The sequence below is a fragment of the Chanodichthys erythropterus genome, chromosome 12 (genome assembly GCF_024489055.1).
Source record: "Chanodichthys erythropterus isolate Z2021 chromosome 12, ASM2448905v1, whole genome shotgun sequence".
NCBI lineage: Eukaryota > Metazoa > Chordata > Actinopteri > Cypriniformes > Xenocyprididae > Chanodichthys > Chanodichthys erythropterus.
In genome coordinates this window covers 34,621,797-34,639,937 of record NC_090232.1, presented here as the reverse complement: position 1 = coordinate 34,639,937, position 18,141 = coordinate 34,621,797, and the positions used below count along the sequence as shown (strand labels likewise).

Genomic DNA, 18,141 nt, shown 5'->3' with positions numbered 1-18,141 from the left:
AAGAGTCGTATAACTTTTTTTTAATAAGTTGAATAAAAACTTGAGTTTCATCTTCTTTGAGAACGAAAAGTAAGACTAATTATATCTTGGCTGACTGTTGTTTGTTCAGACTACTTCTAACTGGACCCTGATTCTTGAATGAATCACTTGAGTCGGTTCTTTCCATGAATTGGTCAAAAGGTCTGAGTTTACTCACTCGCACAGTGAATGGTTTAGAGCAGTTTCTCACTGGTAACAGCACAAAACAAAAGAAACAAAAGTAAAACGCTGAGCAAAGCTAATATGAAAATACCGTCAAAACACACCTACGCACGGCTTGTGAACGACTCGACAGCAGGTAAAGACACTTTCCGAATCCGTGTCAAAACATGAAAGCACTAAAACTACCGAAGTAACGTTAGGGATGCGTCTCGTCAAGGATTCTGTTTATATTAAATATATATACTGATTTGGCAGACACGTTTAAATCCAAATAACTTGTAGCGCAATTCAGTTTAAAAGTAGGGTTTTTGTGCTACTGTTTTGAGAGCCCTATTAAGAGCTGATATCTTTTAGCAAACATTACTTTGAGCATTTGCTCATAACTTAGAGAGAACCTTGACATAGCGTTAGCCAAAATTTTGAGAACGATCCTGTACTGGGGGACCACCTATTTAAAGGGTTAGTTTACCCAAAAATGACATCTCTGTCATTAAAGGTGCAATATGTAATATTTTTGCAGTAAAATATCCAAAACCCACTAGGCCATTGTTATATATTTTGTTCATTTGAGTACTTACAATATCCCAAATGTTTCCAACTATTTGTAAAGCGTGAGAAAATTGCAATTTTAACCAAGGCTCCGGGACGTGTGAGGAGACGGTTTCCGGTTTTATTTTGTAGAAACCATGGAAACACCAAAGACACTTTAATGTCTATGCTGTTCAAATGTGAGAAATATTCTATAAAACATTTCTTCAGGCTCTACTTCTTTCTTTTGTGTTACTTATCCAATTAATTTGATCTTGTATCTGGTACATGCATGTAACGTAAATTCCTATATCTCTCCCCTCCTCTTTCCTGGTGCAATCATTTTCCTTTAGTCTGCTTTTTTGCATCACTCCCCCTACTTCATATCTGTTACGTTTCTGTGGTTTTGTCTCTCTCATCACGGCTCTCAAACCACTTTGCTCATTATTGCATTTGGCGCATTGATGACTTTGTTCACCAATTTGTATTGAGTCCCATCCATTTCCTCAGTCTCTTTCTCTCTTCCCCCTTTTCACTCTGTACCCTCCCTTCATCTTGAGATCCTGTTTCAAGACAATCAAATCAGCTTGAGACATCTAACACTTAACATTATCCTTGACTGATAGACATCTTCATATACTCCAGCAGTGCTTGAGCGTAGCCTCACTCTGTGGCCTCTCATTTGATTTGGTCTTCTGTCATGCGTTACTCCTGCATTGTGTCTGTTTTTGTGGGGAAGCAAGTCCCAGATGTATTGAACTTATAGAGAGAGAGAGAAAACCACAGGTTAATGGTTCCACTCTTGGCCATGTCAAGAAATGTTGCCTCTCAGTTGTGGTTGAAGTGTGTGTATGTGTTAGTGCTGGTTGTGGGATACATCCTAAATTGCCTTACTGTTTTTCCATTTGCATAATTGAAATCATCGGAGTAAATGATAGTCTGGCACTCTCGTCCAGCTCTTTGTAAAAGAAAAGCTTGATGTTTCAGTGGTCTTTGTTCTTCTTACAAGAAATGATATATGAAATAGAAATAGAAATTTCAGCTTGTTAGCATGTTTTAAAATTTTCCATCGATATATCTGCCTGCTGTCTTTTAATTATGAAATACAACACCGTTTAAAGATTATATTTTTGTTTGTTTGTTTGGAAAGAAATTAATACTTTTATTCAGCAAAGGCACATTAAATTGAAGTGACTTTTATGATGTTTTATATATATATATATATATATATCTATATATATATATATATATATCTATATATCTATATCCAGTGTTCTGGAAAAAAAATTTTTATCATAGTTTCCAAAACATGAAGCAGCACATCTGTTTTCAACACTGATATTAATAAGTTCTGAAAGATCATGTGACACTGGAGTAAAAGTTCTGAAAATTTAGCTTTGCCATCATAGGAATAAATTACATTTTAAAATAATAACATTTAAAAAAAAAATAAATAAACATTATTAATTGTCATTGCTGTTTTTGTTGTTACTTTGATGAAAAAGCAATGCAACCTATGTGAGCATAAGAGACTTCTTTAAAAAATGTAAAAAAAAAAAGAAAGAAAAAATCTTTCTGACCTCAAAGTTTTGAATTGTAAAAGAGAAAATGTTAATTAAAAAAAAAAACATATAATATTAGTAAAAAAATAAAACTAATATTATTACTACTAATATAAGAAATATTATTTAAATTAATAAAACTAATATTATTACTAATAATATTATTAATATATTTTTTTTCACAAACAAATTTAGAGATTCTGGACTTCCAAGCATTAAAAAAATTGGTCAGATGCATAAATGTAAAAACCATGTGGTCAGTCTCATCAGAACATGATATTGCAAATGACTATATACAGTCCATCACTTCATGGGAAAATATCGCATAGATGTAATCTTTAACTAATGAGCCTCACACTTAATGATGCTTCCTGTGTGAAAAAGCTTTTTACTATTGCATGGCGCTGTCACTAAAACTACCGACGCAGGGATGTGTCTCGTCAAAGATTCTAATTATATTTATATTACATTTATTGATTTGGCGGGCACCTTTATCCAAGTAATTTACAGCACATTCAAGTTATAGTCCAGTTTATTAGGCTATTTGTATTCCCTACAATCAAACCCATGACTTTGTTGTTGCTAAACCTGATTAAAAGGTATAGGCCCTATTGTATGAAGTCTGCATGACAACTATTATCAATATTATCATTATTTGGCTATTACATTACACTTGCTTCTCATTAGACTAAAAAAAAACTTTGTAGAAGTAAATTATAATGAGAAAGTAACCGTTTTTTTATGCCCCGCCATATGGTAAGAAAAATATTACCATTATTAGCCTATCATTGCGGAGATCATATTCCTAATATAATATTATTTTAGATTAATATAACTAATATTATTACTGATAATATTATTCATATTCTTTTTACACATACAACATAAGGGATTCTGGGCTCCAAGCGTAAAAACGTCTGTCAAATGCATAAATGTAAAAAACATGCAGTTAATCTTATCGAAACATGCGGCTTTAGATAACTAACTGATATTGCAAATGACTATATACAGTCCATCAGCTCATGAGAAAATATCGCATAGATGTAATCTAGTTTAAATCTTTAATGCCACTCCTATGAGGCTTTCTGTGTGAAAAAGCTTTTACATTTATGGCGTTGTCATGGTGGTCATGATATAATGTGCGTGCAATTCATCAAGATTCAACTATTCTAGACCTCTCACACACATAACATCTAGCCTATAACTGCACTTCTAGCACCCTGTGTCTGATTCTGTTGTTTTGTTATGGACACTCTATGTATGCTAATGTTGAGTAAGAGATGTTAGGAACTTCTTTGGGACTAAGCCTTAACTTTGCCAGTAATATGATTTGTGCATTTTTGTAAGTTGCTTGGTAAGTGAGCATCTGCTAAGAGTGTCAAATGTAAATTTTATATCTGGAGAATGGACAGAATTACTGAAGGAGGATTAGAGAATAAGAAAAGAGGGAGGAGAGAGGGAGGGACTGGGAGGAAGAGAGGGGGTCTTCTGTGAAAGCATCCCAAGATGTGGAGACTTCTAATCAGGGAAACCAATAAGGAAGATTACTGAAGAGGTTTTTTGACTTTTAGTGACAAAACACAGGATAAAGCATTTGGACAGATTCATCACCAGCATTAACTTATTCTTAACGAAACATTCTTGCAAATACGTTGATACGCTCGGAATTTTTGTGAATCCAGTGAATTCAGTGTGTTCTGGAAAAATGTGGAACTGTATAACAAATTTCTTTACCTATGAGACGACCAAGTCCGTGGTGGTGAAGAGCTGGACCATTGGCATCATCAACCGTGTCGTCCAGCTCCTCATCATAACATACTTCATTGGGTGAGTGTATTGACTCATCGTTTTTTACTAAAAATAAACAGTTGTATTATTATTAACTAAGATTGAAAAAGATTAATAAAGACTGTAACAAACGTAATGCTGATTGTTAGTTAATGTTAGTTAATGCATTAACTAACATGAAATAATGGGACCTCATCAGATTTTGTTTTATAGCAGAATAATAAAAAAAAAAAAAATTTAGGAAAAATGGCTTTGGTTTTTGAAACAGTTTAACCCATTCATTTATAAAAAAAAAAAATAGATAAACATTTAAATATACAAGTTTTATATGGGAAATTTTCTTTGGCTACGGATTATGTCATTGTTTGTTTATATACCCATCAGCTTCAGCTGTGTCTTTGGTTTCCTTTGTTCAATCCCTGTGTTTGTATTGTTAACAAAGACTGTTTGTTTTTGGAAAAAAAATAAAATATATTTAAAAAAAAAAAAAAAAGTAAAAAAAAAAAAAGATATAATGGGACCTTATTGTAAAGTGATAACAAAGAAACTTTGTTATTCAAGACTTGTTTTTTAGTCTTTGTGGTGACAAAATGTATGTAAAGTACGAAGTACTTATGAGAGTTTTCAGTAAATAAGTGCATGAAAATCTTTTTTACATGCAGCATTTTGTAATATTTGTGAGCATTTTACATAAAGGAAAGTAAAAAAGAAGCCTATTAAATGCTCTGTATTTCATGTTTTCTCTCTCTCTCTTTCTCTCTTTCCACCCTCCCCCCACCTCCCTCAGCTGGGTGTTTTTGTATGAGAAAGCGTATCAAGTGCGAGACACAGCTATCGAGTCATCAGTGATGACTAAAGTGAAAGGTTTCGGAGAATATAACAACCGGATCATGGATGTTGCCGATTATGTCACACCTACTCAAGTAGATCTCAAGTTTTAGAATATTTAAAAGAATATATATACTTTTGTGACCGATTTTTATTGCAAGTGTGTGTATGTGTTAATCTATGTGTGTGTACATAACATATAGTTTGATGTCAAAATTGCCACCAAAATTAAATCTTAACAAAATCTCCCTTTAGGGCAGTGTTTCTCAAACTTTTTCTGCCATTCCCCAATTTGGCGGTAAGAAGGGTTCCGAGCCCCACCTGTCCCCAATTGCCCCAACAAAATGGTAATAAACTAGGCTAAAATGTATTTTATTAACATCACATTTTTAAAAACATTACTTCAAATAACAGCATTAAAAACAGAGGAAATAAACGTGCAATTATATTATCACTTTGTATGAAAAGACTTTGTTCAAAAATATATAAAAATAATAATTCAGTTGAAAGGACTGTTTGCACTGAGCCTCGTGACGCACATCCAGTTTGAAATGTTATGGCTCAGTTCTTTCCAGTTATATATGTTTTCATTTTTTTACTGACAATCATTTGTATGTAATTCACACATTTATGCCCAAAATCCTAATATTCAAAGTAGTTGCGCTGTCATTGCCTTATGAGTATATGTACTTTTATTTATGTATTATTTGTAATTTATCTTTTCTTACAATAATATTGTTCCTTTGTTAAAGTACATGCTATTCAAAGTTTATTTTGTAATTTATTTTTATACATTTTTTTAAAAATTTAATTTAATTTTTTTTTTTTTTCGTTGTTATTATTATTACTTTTGTAATTTTATCATTTTGGCAGAAAGAGTTATGGAGAAGAGGGGGAATAAAGTAACTTTAATTGTATGAAGCTTTCTGTTAAAACTTTGAAAAAGTTTATAAATAAATATTAAAAAAACATTCCTATATGTGGGGACATACCGCTCAAAAGGTTAATAGAGATGGGCACAAAAATGACCAAATTTCCTCATATTTTTCGCGCCCCACTTGCTATGTTTCTGTTCTCCATCAGTGGGGCGCGCCCCACACTTTGAGAAACGCTGCTTTAGGGACATGTGAGGACCCAGCTAACAAAAATATGTTCTAAGATTGTTTTGCTAATGTTCCCATTAAGCTATAAAAATGTTATTTCTGAATGTTCTCTGAGTGTTCAAAATGTCCCGTTTTTTAAACATTTTAAAAACATTTTACTTTTTTATGTGAATGTTCGAACATTATTGAATGTTTTCTGAATGTTCTAAAACAAGTACTAAGATTTTAAAAACACTATACATATGTACAGAAGAGGATTAGGGCCAAGCAATAATAAAAAATAAAACCATCTCGAGATTAAAGTTGTTAAATTTCGAGAAAAAAGTCGAGATAAAATGTTGAGAATATACTCGTTAAATTACGAGAAAAAAGTTGTTGAATTATGAGAACAAATTCGTAATTTAACGACTTTATTCTCAACATTTTATCGCGACTTTTTTCTCAAAATTTAACAAGTTTTTTTTTTCCGACATTTTACAACTTTACTCTCAAGATAGTTTTATTTTTTTATTATTGCTTGGCCCTAATCCTCTTCTGTACATACGTCCAGCTAAAATGTTTTTTAAAAAAAAGTTCCATGAATGATGTATAATGTTTTTGTGCTTATGTTTTGAGAACATTATTAAAGGGATAGTTTACCCTAAAATGAAAATTAAATCATCATTTACTGTTCTAATGCCATATGCTCTTCTTTCTTTTTCAGACCACAAAACAAGAAATTAAAATAAAAGTCCCTTCAGAAAAAATGACTAAAGACCAAGGTTCCCTTAAGATTTTCCCATGGAGTTTTATAATTGGATTTTACAGTTTATAAGTAAAAAAAAAAATCCTGTGGAAAAATACATAACTTGATGATACTTTGACATTTTGTTCTACTACGTAAACTGCATGCACTCACACCCCAAACTGTCTTATCTAAGTTACTTATTTAAAAAATAAACATAACTGCTCAAAACTTGTGTTTTTGATAGGTGTTTTTCAGTTTACGTTGTAGAACAAAACGGCAAAAATATCATCAAGTTATGTTTATTATGCAGGCTTCATTTTACTCATGAATTGAAAAAACCCATAATAAGACCCCATAGGAAAATCTTGAGGGAACCACTGGCAAATTTGTCTTCCAGGTTTTGACATCATCCTTGCACCTCTTGACCAGCATTAAGCTTTAAAAAAGATGCAAAAGTATCACAGAATGGTACCGTATAACACAACGTGTGTGGTAGAGCACACGGCGAGGAGGATGAAGATTCAAAATGGACTTTAATCACATCCAAACAGAGTAGACAGGTAAACTCAGAGTTGCATTGACTTTTCATAGATGAGGCCGGACAACCCAACACTAAAAACACAAGAACTTAAATAGTCTAACAAGGTGAACTATTGAGGAAACAGTTGAACTTAATGTCTAATCATAATCAGTAACCATGGTAACTAAAGAGTGGCGGGAAACTACAACAAAAGAAACATGTGACTGAAGATAAACAAAAGTCCAAACATAAAAGAACCGTGACAGTACGCCCCATCCCGGAAGGTGCAACTTTGCACCTTAGTAGATGAAGCGAGGGAGTGAGGGTGGGGGCTTTGGAGGTGAATGAGGAGCAGGCGAAGGTCTGGAGAAACCAGGGTGGCGATAATGGAGGTAGCAGCCATGGTGGAGATGATGGGAGGAGAGGCCAGGTGGTCACCCGGAGTTCAGCAACGTTGATAGCCCACGGTGGAGTCGATAGAGAGAAGAGCCATGATTGTGATTTGGCTGACGACATCCAGGGGACGACTGACGCAGAATAAGCCGAAGACTGTGGAGCCCTAGGCGCAGACGGAGAGCAGATGTGACCTAGCGTCATCGACAGCACTAGAGACCTAGGCAGAGCCATAGTGATGAGCATCTAAGGCGAAACCAGAGTGCCCGAGGACTGAGGCAGAGCTGATGCAACTGAGGACCAAGGCGGAGCCGGAGGGAGGGAGGAGCCCGCTGGAGGTGAAGGGGTGAAGAGACGGAGTGCAACGAATGGCTCATAAGTCCGCGTCACTGGCAGGGTGATGGCTGACTGTAGTGGAACCGGAGGGATGAGAGAGCCCCATGAAATCTTAAGGATGACAGCCTCTGGTGGAGCTAAGGCACATTTAGGATAGGACCAGCGATGATGAAGGCACATTTATATTGGAAGGGACTTGTGAACAGGGTACATGGGCGGATAGGGTGGAATGTATTACCTCAGCATCCCAATCTATCAGCCACTCCTCTGTGTTTAACTCCACCAACACTCCCACTGTAACAGATGATGCCGGCTCACACCCCTGGTCAGATTTCCTGTGGTGCTTCGGCTCCAGGGTGATGGTTGGTGCTGTCCATTTTTTGTGGCAGGTGGAAGTTTATCATCTGTGGTGGGCTCTAATGTCAAATCCGTCTCTGTGGGTGGTGGTTGGCTGAACTCTAAAATATAGTTATAAAATATACCGAGCAAGTCGTTGGTGTAATGAGTCAGGCATGCCAGATTGAGGATGTCCTGGGTAAAATCAGTCAGCAAACTCTCCCCCTGCTCCATGCACAGGAGTTTAACTGCACATGGTAGGTCCATGTGTGGGAAAAGTCGCAACTTTATCTAATCTTGGCCCGGTCTTCTGTCACAACTGTCACAACAAGGAAGATGAAGATTCAAAAAGGTCTTTAATAACATCCCGACAGGGTAGACAGGTAAACTCAATGTAGCATTGACTTTGCATAGACCAGACAACCATTCACTGAAAACACAGGTACTTAAATACGAGGACTAACAAGGTGAACTAATGAGGACACAGCCGAACTTAATGACTAATCATAATCAGTAACCATAGTAAATAGAAAATATGAAACTTGTGACTGTATATAAACTAAGGGTGTACTCACACTAGGCGCTCTAAATCGTGCTCAAGCACATGTGACCCCCAAAGCCCGGTTTGTTTGACAAGTGTGATTGCTCCGTTCCATGCCTGGGCGCGGTTCGTTTAGCTGGCCCTGGCCCGCTTGGAAGAGGTGGGCCAGAGGGCGGTTCGGTTGGGCTCGAGTGCGGTTCGCATGCAGTGTGAGTGCTAACCATGCCAGGGCACGGAACACTACTACTACTTTTGTGTGCGCTACTGTCATCTTTATGACGGCAAACATCTTTATTACTACTTTGATAGTACACTTATCAATTCATGTAATTAATTCAAGTGTATTTGGGTTTATAGCGGGTATAGATCTCACCTTATTGATGAACAGGAATTGTAGTTTGCGAGTAAAGCTGCAAATTCCTCCATTAACATCAGCTGCCTTCATAATAATCCTCTGATACGTGCTATTGAAAATCACTGTGGGGCATAAATTATAAATAGCCTATATAATATTAGGCAGTATCTTCACGAAAGTGCATTTCTTCCTATTTTCTTCCATTCAAAAAGTTGCATCATATATGACGTAAGCGTGCTCTGGCCTGGAACGTTAAATGCAATGTGAGTGCGGGCCAGCGGAAGAGTGGGGAGGGGAGACAATCGCGCTCGGGCTCGGTTCAAGGCAACCGTGCCTAGTGTGAGAACACCCTAAAAGTCCAAACATAACAGAAATGTGAAAATGTGTCGTGTATTCCAAGTGCTCTCGGGGTATACGATAAGGTTTGGTCTTGATTAGTTTTGATTTCTCCCTAACTTGTGCCTTTTTTTCTTGCCGAGTCAAAGTGAACTGCAGCACTAATAGAGTTTCATGAACCAATGGCCATGTCATTACATTTTGGTTTGTTTTTCACCAACTGGGGCAGTTGTGGCGTAATGGTCACCATACATGGCCACACGTCACGTCATGTCACATTGCTGTATACTTCCAGAACACTTGCAATATATGACACATTACGCATGGGACCATTCTGTGATACATTTGCTTCTTTTTTTAAAAGCTTGATCCTGGTCGCTATTCACTGCCATTATATGGACGAGCCCGAGTGGGTCATTTTTTTTTTTTTTTTTATTTCCTTTTGTGGTCTCAAAAAGAAGTGCATACTGCATTAGAACAACACCAGAGTGAATAAATGATGACTTAATTTCTGTTTTAGGGTGAACTACCCCGAAAAGATAACACTGAATGGACATTCTCTTAAAGGGTTAGTTCACCCAAAAATGAAAATTTTGTCATTAATTACTCACGCTCATGTCATTCCACAGCCGTAAGACCTTCGTTCATCTTCAGAACACAAATAATTTTTTTTTTTAAAAAAGTAAAAAATAAAAAAAGGCTCAGTGAGGCCTGCTTTGCCAGCAAGACAATTAACACTTTCAATGCCCAGAAAGCAACTAAATACATATTTAAATCAGTTCATGTGACTACAGTGGTTCAACCATAATGTTATGAATCGACGAGAAAACTTTTTGTGTGCCAAAAAAAACAAACACGCTCCAAACACTGATTCGACACAAAAGATTTGTAAAGCTTCACGAAGCAGTGTTTTGAAATCGCCCATCACTAGATATTGGTGAATAAAGTCATTATTTTGGAGTGTTTTTTGGCACACAAAAATTATTCTCATCGCTTAATAACATTAAGTTTGAACCACTGTAGTCACATGAACTGTTTTAAATATGTCTTTAGTAGCTTTCTGGGTACTGAAATTGTTAAATGTCTTGCTGGTAATGCAGGCCTCACTGAGCCATTGGATTTTAAGAAAAATATCTTAATTTGTTTTCTGAAGATGAATGGAGAAATGTGTGTGGAACGATATGAGGGTGATTATTCTGTCATATAATTAATGACAGAATTTTCATTTTTGGGTGAAGTAACCCTTTAACATTAACTACTGAAAGAATGCTTTGAGAGAACCTTGTCAGAAAGTTAGACAAAGTTCTAAGAATGTTTCTTGTTAGCTGGGGATGCTTTTTATTTGGAAAATACATTCATAAATACTAGGGATGTAACGATATTATCAATATCGTAGTATCGCTATAGCAAAATTGTCTCGATATTATTGTGGTCACATGACTGTATGAAACGATACGTCTTCTGGGCAAAAAGTGTTTTTTTTTTTTTTTTCAGCAATTTTTTTTTTTTTTTTTTTCCAGAAAACGGTTCTGGTGTTATGGGTGCGAATTGCGAGGAGCATATCCTTTAATAGGCACATCTCACCTCATAAATATTATAACAATGAATGCACTGAAAAGCCCTTGCGGTTCAGTCTACTCATATACGTCAGATATCAATGCAGAGAGAATACATTTGTTACTGTATTTGTTAATCTTTGTTAATGTTTGTTCATAAAAATACAGCTGTTCCTAGTTTGTTCATGTTACTTCAGAGTGCATTAACTAATGTTAACAAATACAACTCTTGAGAGTGTTAGAAAAAATAATAGATGTTACCTTTGTCAAGGTCCAGCTGGTGCTGGATAATATTTATAAAGTTAATTATAAAGTTAGTTTTTGGTGATTTAACTAATCTCATACTACCTCATACTTCTAAGCAGCAGTTATGATTAGTGGATAGAGAAAAGAGGACAGGATATGACATGGTTAATTTGTACATCATTGTAATGTTCAATCATTGTTTAATACTCATGGCACTTTTTTCCAAGTCTTCATTTGTCTTTTTTAAATATCGCAATAAATATTGAGGATATCGAGATATTATCGTATCGTGAGATTTTGATATCGTCACATCCCTAATAAATACTGTATATAATTTATATTATTTTAAATAAATAAAAAACACCTCATTCAGGGTGTGAGATTATATTATAAATAAAAACAATAGCAGTTTATAATGTCTTTTTTACACAAGTAAATGTCTGTGTGTACACGTGTGTGTATGTGTCCATCAGGGGGCGTCAGTTTTCTGCATCATCACAAAGCTCATCACGACAGAGAACCAAGTTCAAGGAAACTGTCCAGAGGTAAGTGAGGACACTGTTTTAAATTAGTGTGTTTCTCGAAGTATTGAAATCTATCAAGATTAATTTACACAAATTGAATTGATTCTTGTCTGTGTGTGTGTTCACGTGTTTGTAACATTTCAGAGTGAGATGAAATTCAAATGTGACAATGACGGTGCTTGTAAGAGGCAGATGTCAAAACCATCTAGCAATGGTAAAATTCTAATGTTCTTTGTATTCTTTGTAAGATTTTTGTCATGTCATTGTGATTATCGAAAGTTATTGAGGGATAAAATTATTGACTGCAGAGGGACATTGTGGATTGTTTTGTTATCCTGAAATGGTCGAGGAAAAACCTATTAAACCTACTAACATTATAACAAATTGTACAGTCTATATGTTATGTTCTGATCCATTAGTTGTGTCTCTAAGGGTTGCTGACAGGACGATGTGTGAACTTCAATACTACCCACAAAACCTGTGAGATCAAAGGATGGTGTCCTGCAGAGATTGATGAAATTCAACCGTGAGTCCACTTTTAAATGAACAAATGAATAGATGTGTGAATGTTGAATAAAAGGACTGATGGACATTTTTTTGTATTCAGAAACCCCATGATGGAGGTGCAGAACTTTACCATCTTTATCAAGAACAGCATTCGCTTCCCACGTTTTAACTTCACAAAGTAATGTCAATCAAACACAAACAATGAAAAATCTTATCATTATCATTCATATCATTCGTCCTTTAAATATTTCTCTTTTCCTTTCAGGGGAAACTTTTTGCCCAACATCAATAGTTCCTATATAAAGCAATGTAACTTTGACTTTGAGAGTAACATGTATTGTCCAATATTCAAAGTTGGTGATGTGATCCGATTTGCACAACAAGACTTTACCACTCTTGCTAAAAAAGTGAGTGTTTATTTATTTATTTTAAATATTTGTTGTTGTTTTTTTTTTTGTTACTTTCGCTCTTGCTTTCTTCCTTTTATCATCTAGTTTCACATATGTAAGAAATATCATGACTGGTGTTATTTTTGAAATTGCTTTTATACAACAGTTCTATAAATAAGTTGGTAACACTTTACAAAAAAAGGTCTCATTTGTTAACATTAGTTTAGGGCTGCAGCGATTAATCGCGATTAATCGTTTGCAAAATAAAAGTCTGTGTTTACGTAATATGTATGTGTGTGTTCTGTGTATAATAATTATGTATATATAAATACACACACATACAGATATAAAGTTTAGAAATATATGCATGTATTATAAATATATATATTTATATATATATTTTATATTAAATATAAATATTTTATATGTAAATATAACATTTTTCTTAAATATATACATGAATGTGTGTGTATTTATATATACATAACTCTTATACACAGAACACACACATATATATTACATAAACACAGACTTTTATTTTGCAAACAATTAATCGCGATTAATCGTTGAAGCCCTACATTAGTTAGTAAAAATACAGTTGTTCATTGTCTGTTCATGTCAGTTCACAGTGCATTAACTAATGTTTACAAATACAACTTTTGATTTTAATAATGTATTTGTAAATGTAGAAATTAACATTAACTAAGATTAATAAATGCTGTATAAGTATTGGTTATCATTAGTTCATGATAAATCATGTAATTAATATTAACAAATTAAACTTTATTGTAAAGTGTGTTACCAAAAAGTTAATATCACAAGAAATTTCACAAGAGGCTGAAGAAAGTCCTGTTGTATTAAAAAAAAAAAAAACAGTACATTTCAGACTATTTTTTAGATTCTCCCAAAAAAATCTTTATTTCTCTTTAAGTGCAAAGTCAAATTGAATTTGTGTAAGTAATCTCTGACTCTTTCTCTCAGGGGGGAGTGATAGGGATAAAAATAGCATGGGTGTGTGATTTAGACAAGGCAGATGATGCGTGTAAGCCCGCCTACTCCTTCACTCGTCTGGACGCCATGTCAGAGAAGACCACTGTGTCTCCAGGATACAACTTCAGGTTCTAGAACCTTTTCTTTCCACTTTTAATCAAGAATGTTGTAGTCTGCTGGCCTCTAATGATACTGCACAAGCAAATGCCTTCAATCTGTCCACATACTTCATCTACATGTTTATCAGACTTTTTATAGTGGCCACATACTAGGAAATATTACATAAAGGCACAAAATCATTTAAAGTTGATAGATCAGATTGAAACTTCATTGGCTAACATGTCTAAATCTTTGTCCTTAGGTACGCAAAGTATTTTAAAATGGAGAACGGAACTGAGTATCGCACTCTGCTGAAAGCCTACGCCATCAGATTCGATGTGCTGGTTAATGGAGATGTGAGTTCATCTTAACATATTTGTGTATTTTTGAGTTTTTTTCTGGATCTGGGCATAGTTGCTCATTACATTTTTTCTTTAAAGGCTGGAAAATTTAACATGATACCAACTCTAATCAACATGGTTGCTGCCTTCACCTCTGTTGGTGTGGTATGTGTCTTCATTACTAGATTGTGTGTGTGAACTTTAAACAGCTCATTTTCACAAATTGGGTCATATAAATGGGTCATTTTGGGTAACTTTAAGTAGAAATTAAACTCCAAATGTCAGCTACTTAATGTGACAAAATCAACAACAGTATAAATAAAACTAGAAAATAGTAAAATGGTGCAACCATAATAATTAGAGATCCATTATTATGTGTGACACCACAGACATAAAGAGGGGCTTACTCAAATTCACCATTTGCTTCAATTATTAAAGAATATTAATGAGATCTAGTTTGGTCACTTCACACTTGGGCTGGCTTGCAGTACGGCTTCAGTCAAAAACATTAATTCCATATTGTCTTAAAGCGGAACTCAGTAAGATTTGCGAAGCTCCCCCTACAGTTTCCTTCAGTGAATCACACTGTCATAAATACTCCAAGCGCAGCTCTGGACTACAACGACTACAACACTCAACCAGCGCAGTAGTTTTGCAAATACAGTACACTCGATGGAGGTGGGTAATTTTCGAAATTGTCTCATAAAGACATAATATATACATTGTTTTTGAATTAACGTAAAGCATTTTGTCACTCTCGCGTGAACGTGAACGTGAGGCGAGATTGTGTCGGGTCGGTGCAGCTCAAACACGCCACTACAATTCAATCAACCATCATAAGGACTTAGAAAACTATTCATGAAGGTAAAAAAAGTTACTTAGTTCTGCTTTAAAGGGTTAGTTCACCCTAAAATGAAAACTCATTTACTCATCCTCATGTTGTTCCAAAGCCATAAGACTTTCGTTCATCTTCCGAACACAAATGAAGATATTTTTAATGAAATCTGAGCAAATTCTGTCCATCCATTGACAGCTATGCAACTGCCACTTTGATGCTTCGAAAAGTGCATAAAAAGTTTGCAAAACTAATCCATAAGAATTGAGCGTTTTAGTCCAAATTTTCTAAATAGACCAGTTTGCTTTATATGATGAACAGATTGAACTTGAGGGTGAGTAATTATACAGTAATTAATGATAATTTTCATTTTTGGATGAACTAACCCTTTAAAGTTAAGTAGATTATGCTCAATAGTTATACATGCGAACTTTATTAAAATCTGCAAATAAATGTTGTAAATAATTTTTCTATGTTTGAATCAATACACAACTCATTGTAAATATAATGAACAATTCAAAGTAATATATAAGTATCAGTTAAATCTTTGCTGTCTACTTGCATGAATAAAGGACAAATGTAATATTTGTTTCATATTATTAAGTTAACGTTTAACTAACTTATTCAATGTAGAAAGTGCTTTTTTGCTATATTTATTATAATACACTATAATTTTGCTACATTATTTACTATATTTAAAATATTTATCAAAATTTTGATGTACAACATAAAAAACACATTAAAATGTCAATAAATTCAAGCAAAAATAGTATTCTAGATGCTAAGACAAATGAATTCATGTGTGGGACAGGCATTTTCACTCATTGTTTGTCCTGGTCTGAACTGCCACTAAGCTCAAAACCTTTACCATAGTTCTCACCAGTATAAGTCAAATAATGTGTGAAATGTGACTCAAGTGAGAAGTGAGCAAACCGCCCGGCTGGCCCCAGATCTTGAAGAACGATCGATCAATATCGACATAATTTACCTGCACTTTAAAACTGCATACCCTTTTTTTGTTTAATATATATTTACCTTTATATATAATAAATTATATATAATTCTTGACATAAATTTTGTCTCCATCCTCATCATGAACTTGGACTGTTTTATCATTAAATAAAACTTTTTATTTTTTATTTTTTGTACCAGATCAGTGCCAGACAGCAACTGACGCCTTGCTACAACATTCATACACATTTATAGCTATGAATACAATATTTTATAGCATTAGCATCTATTTCCATGAAAGCTTGGCATTAATGGATGCATATGTATTCAGAACGTATTCATAATTTATTATTATTGTTCATGTTTAATACTGATAATTCAAAACTGTCAACCTGTTTAAGTAGACAAAACTGACACTTTTTCTTTATTTTAGGGTACAGTGCTTTGTGATATAATTCTGCTGAACTTCTTGAAAGGAGCTGACCAGTACAAGGCCAAGAAATTTGAAGAGGTTTGCATTTAAGCAAGTCGCCAACAACATTACATCTATCAAGTTATGATGACAATGAATGCCTCACTGCCTCTCTCTGTTTCTAGGTATCAGATTCACACATTCAGAGCACTGCTTCATTGTACAGGACCAGGAACCACAGCCAGCTGTCAATCAAACCTGATGAGAAGTTCTCAACTGACTCCGGAGCATTTTCCATTGAACGTTATAGTTAATAATGTCCACCACTGCACTTGGGAAGGATTTCATATATATATACATTTTAATTTTCCCCTTAATTTTACATTTAGCTTAAGCATTTAAAATATTTTATAATTATCTTCAAACCAAATTAAACTCAGTCAAAATGTATTATTTGCCCGACTGAGTGAATATCAAAAAAACGTTACTTTTTTTTTGTTTTGTAACTAATAGTATTAGGTAAATACTTAAATTCTGCTATGTATGCTCACAGTGTTAGCACGACCATTATAAAACTATTAATTAGTTAAAAATATTAATAATTCTTAATAATTCATATTTAATAATTCATGTGATTATTTAGTAGACACTCCAATGTTTTTTGTTTTGTTTGTTTTTTTAATATAAAGTTATTGTAAAAGAGTATCACTCACACTTTTGGCCAAGTGTGGATGAAAATGTATTTGCATGATCCAATTTTTCTGAACTTTTCTAACTGTCAGGATTATTTTTGGTTCATTGTGTTCTGTTTCTCTTCTCTGTTACGGTTTGCCGTATTTTCAAATAAAAATGGAATTTTTTTTATTTGCATTTTGGCTGCTCATATACATTTTGGAGGCCTGAAAACACAAACTCATGAAAACGGGTTTTTGAAAACGATATCGTCTCTGTATAAACTACAAAAATGCAAATTTGTGAAAACGGTGACGTTATGCGCATGTGTATTACGTGTTCAGTCTATAGGTGCTTAGTGTTTCTTTACAAAGTGACATCGCCAACTACTGGCCTGACATGCATAATACAGCGTTTCTAAATGTTTTTGCGAATCCATGTGAATGGGGATAGTTTTGACCACGTTGCCGTCAGTACGCGAAAAACGCAAAGGGATTTTTTTTTTCTGTTTTTAGTACATCGTTGTTGTGTAAATGTACCCTGATTTCTTTCTATTAGTTGTATGTTTCCATGGTTAATCATTAGCACACCTGTTCTTATTTATGTTAATCACTCTGTATATTTAAGCCCTTGGTTCATCTCAGTCCTTTATTCGTTCTCCTGTTTGCATTATGTGGTTGTGTTCTATTTTGATGTTCCGAGTTATGCTATATTATAATAAAGAGTTTTTCTGTTATTTCCCTATCGATGTGCACATTACTACAGCCACTAAACATTACACACACATTGTTGATACTTTATTTATACTTCCAATTTGCTTGTAAATATTGATGCAGGGCATGGGGAGGCTCAGGGCAATAAAACATTATTTGAACTAATGATTTACAAAAGAAACAAGACTGACAAGATAGCATTATCAATGATTAAAAATTGGATTTAGAAGTAAAATAAGGTCCCTGGTTAACTTCACTAGAAGGTACCTTAACAATTTTTTTGACAGCATAAATTACCAAACAAGTTGTCAAGAGCGTGTTTGGTTTTCCCTTATGAAAACTGCTGAATAAG

General features: G+C 34.4%; 1 protein-coding gene across 2 annotated transcripts; it reads left to right on the top strand.

Moving 5' to 3' along the window:
* The first annotated feature begins 210 nt into the window (after positions 1 to 210).
* Positions 211 to 17,772, top strand: p2rx3b (purinergic receptor P2X, ligand-gated ion channel, 3b). 2 transcript variants are annotated; one of them, XM_067403598.1, is made up of 13 exons: positions 211 to 337; positions 4,033 to 4,118; positions 4,867 to 5,002; positions 11,830 to 11,901; positions 12,025 to 12,094; positions 12,313 to 12,406; positions 12,488 to 12,565; positions 12,653 to 12,794; positions 13,758 to 13,894; positions 14,128 to 14,221; positions 14,306 to 14,371; positions 16,426 to 16,503; positions 16,590 to 17,772. In XM_067403598.1, the coding sequence occupies exons 3-13, from the start codon at positions 4,928 to 4,930 to the stop codon at positions 16,716 to 16,718; spliced, it is 1,035 nt and encodes a 344-aa protein (XP_067259699.1). In that variant the 5' UTR covers positions 211 to 337; positions 4,033 to 4,118; positions 4,867 to 4,927; the 3' UTR covers positions 16,719 to 17,772. The 2 variants fall into 2 exon arrangements, with proteins under 2 accessions (XP_067259699.1, XP_067259698.1); XM_067403597.1 differs by lacking the exon at positions 211 to 337 and having other exon boundaries at positions 3,830 to 4,118.
* Positions 17,773 to 18,141: the final 369 nt, after the last annotated feature.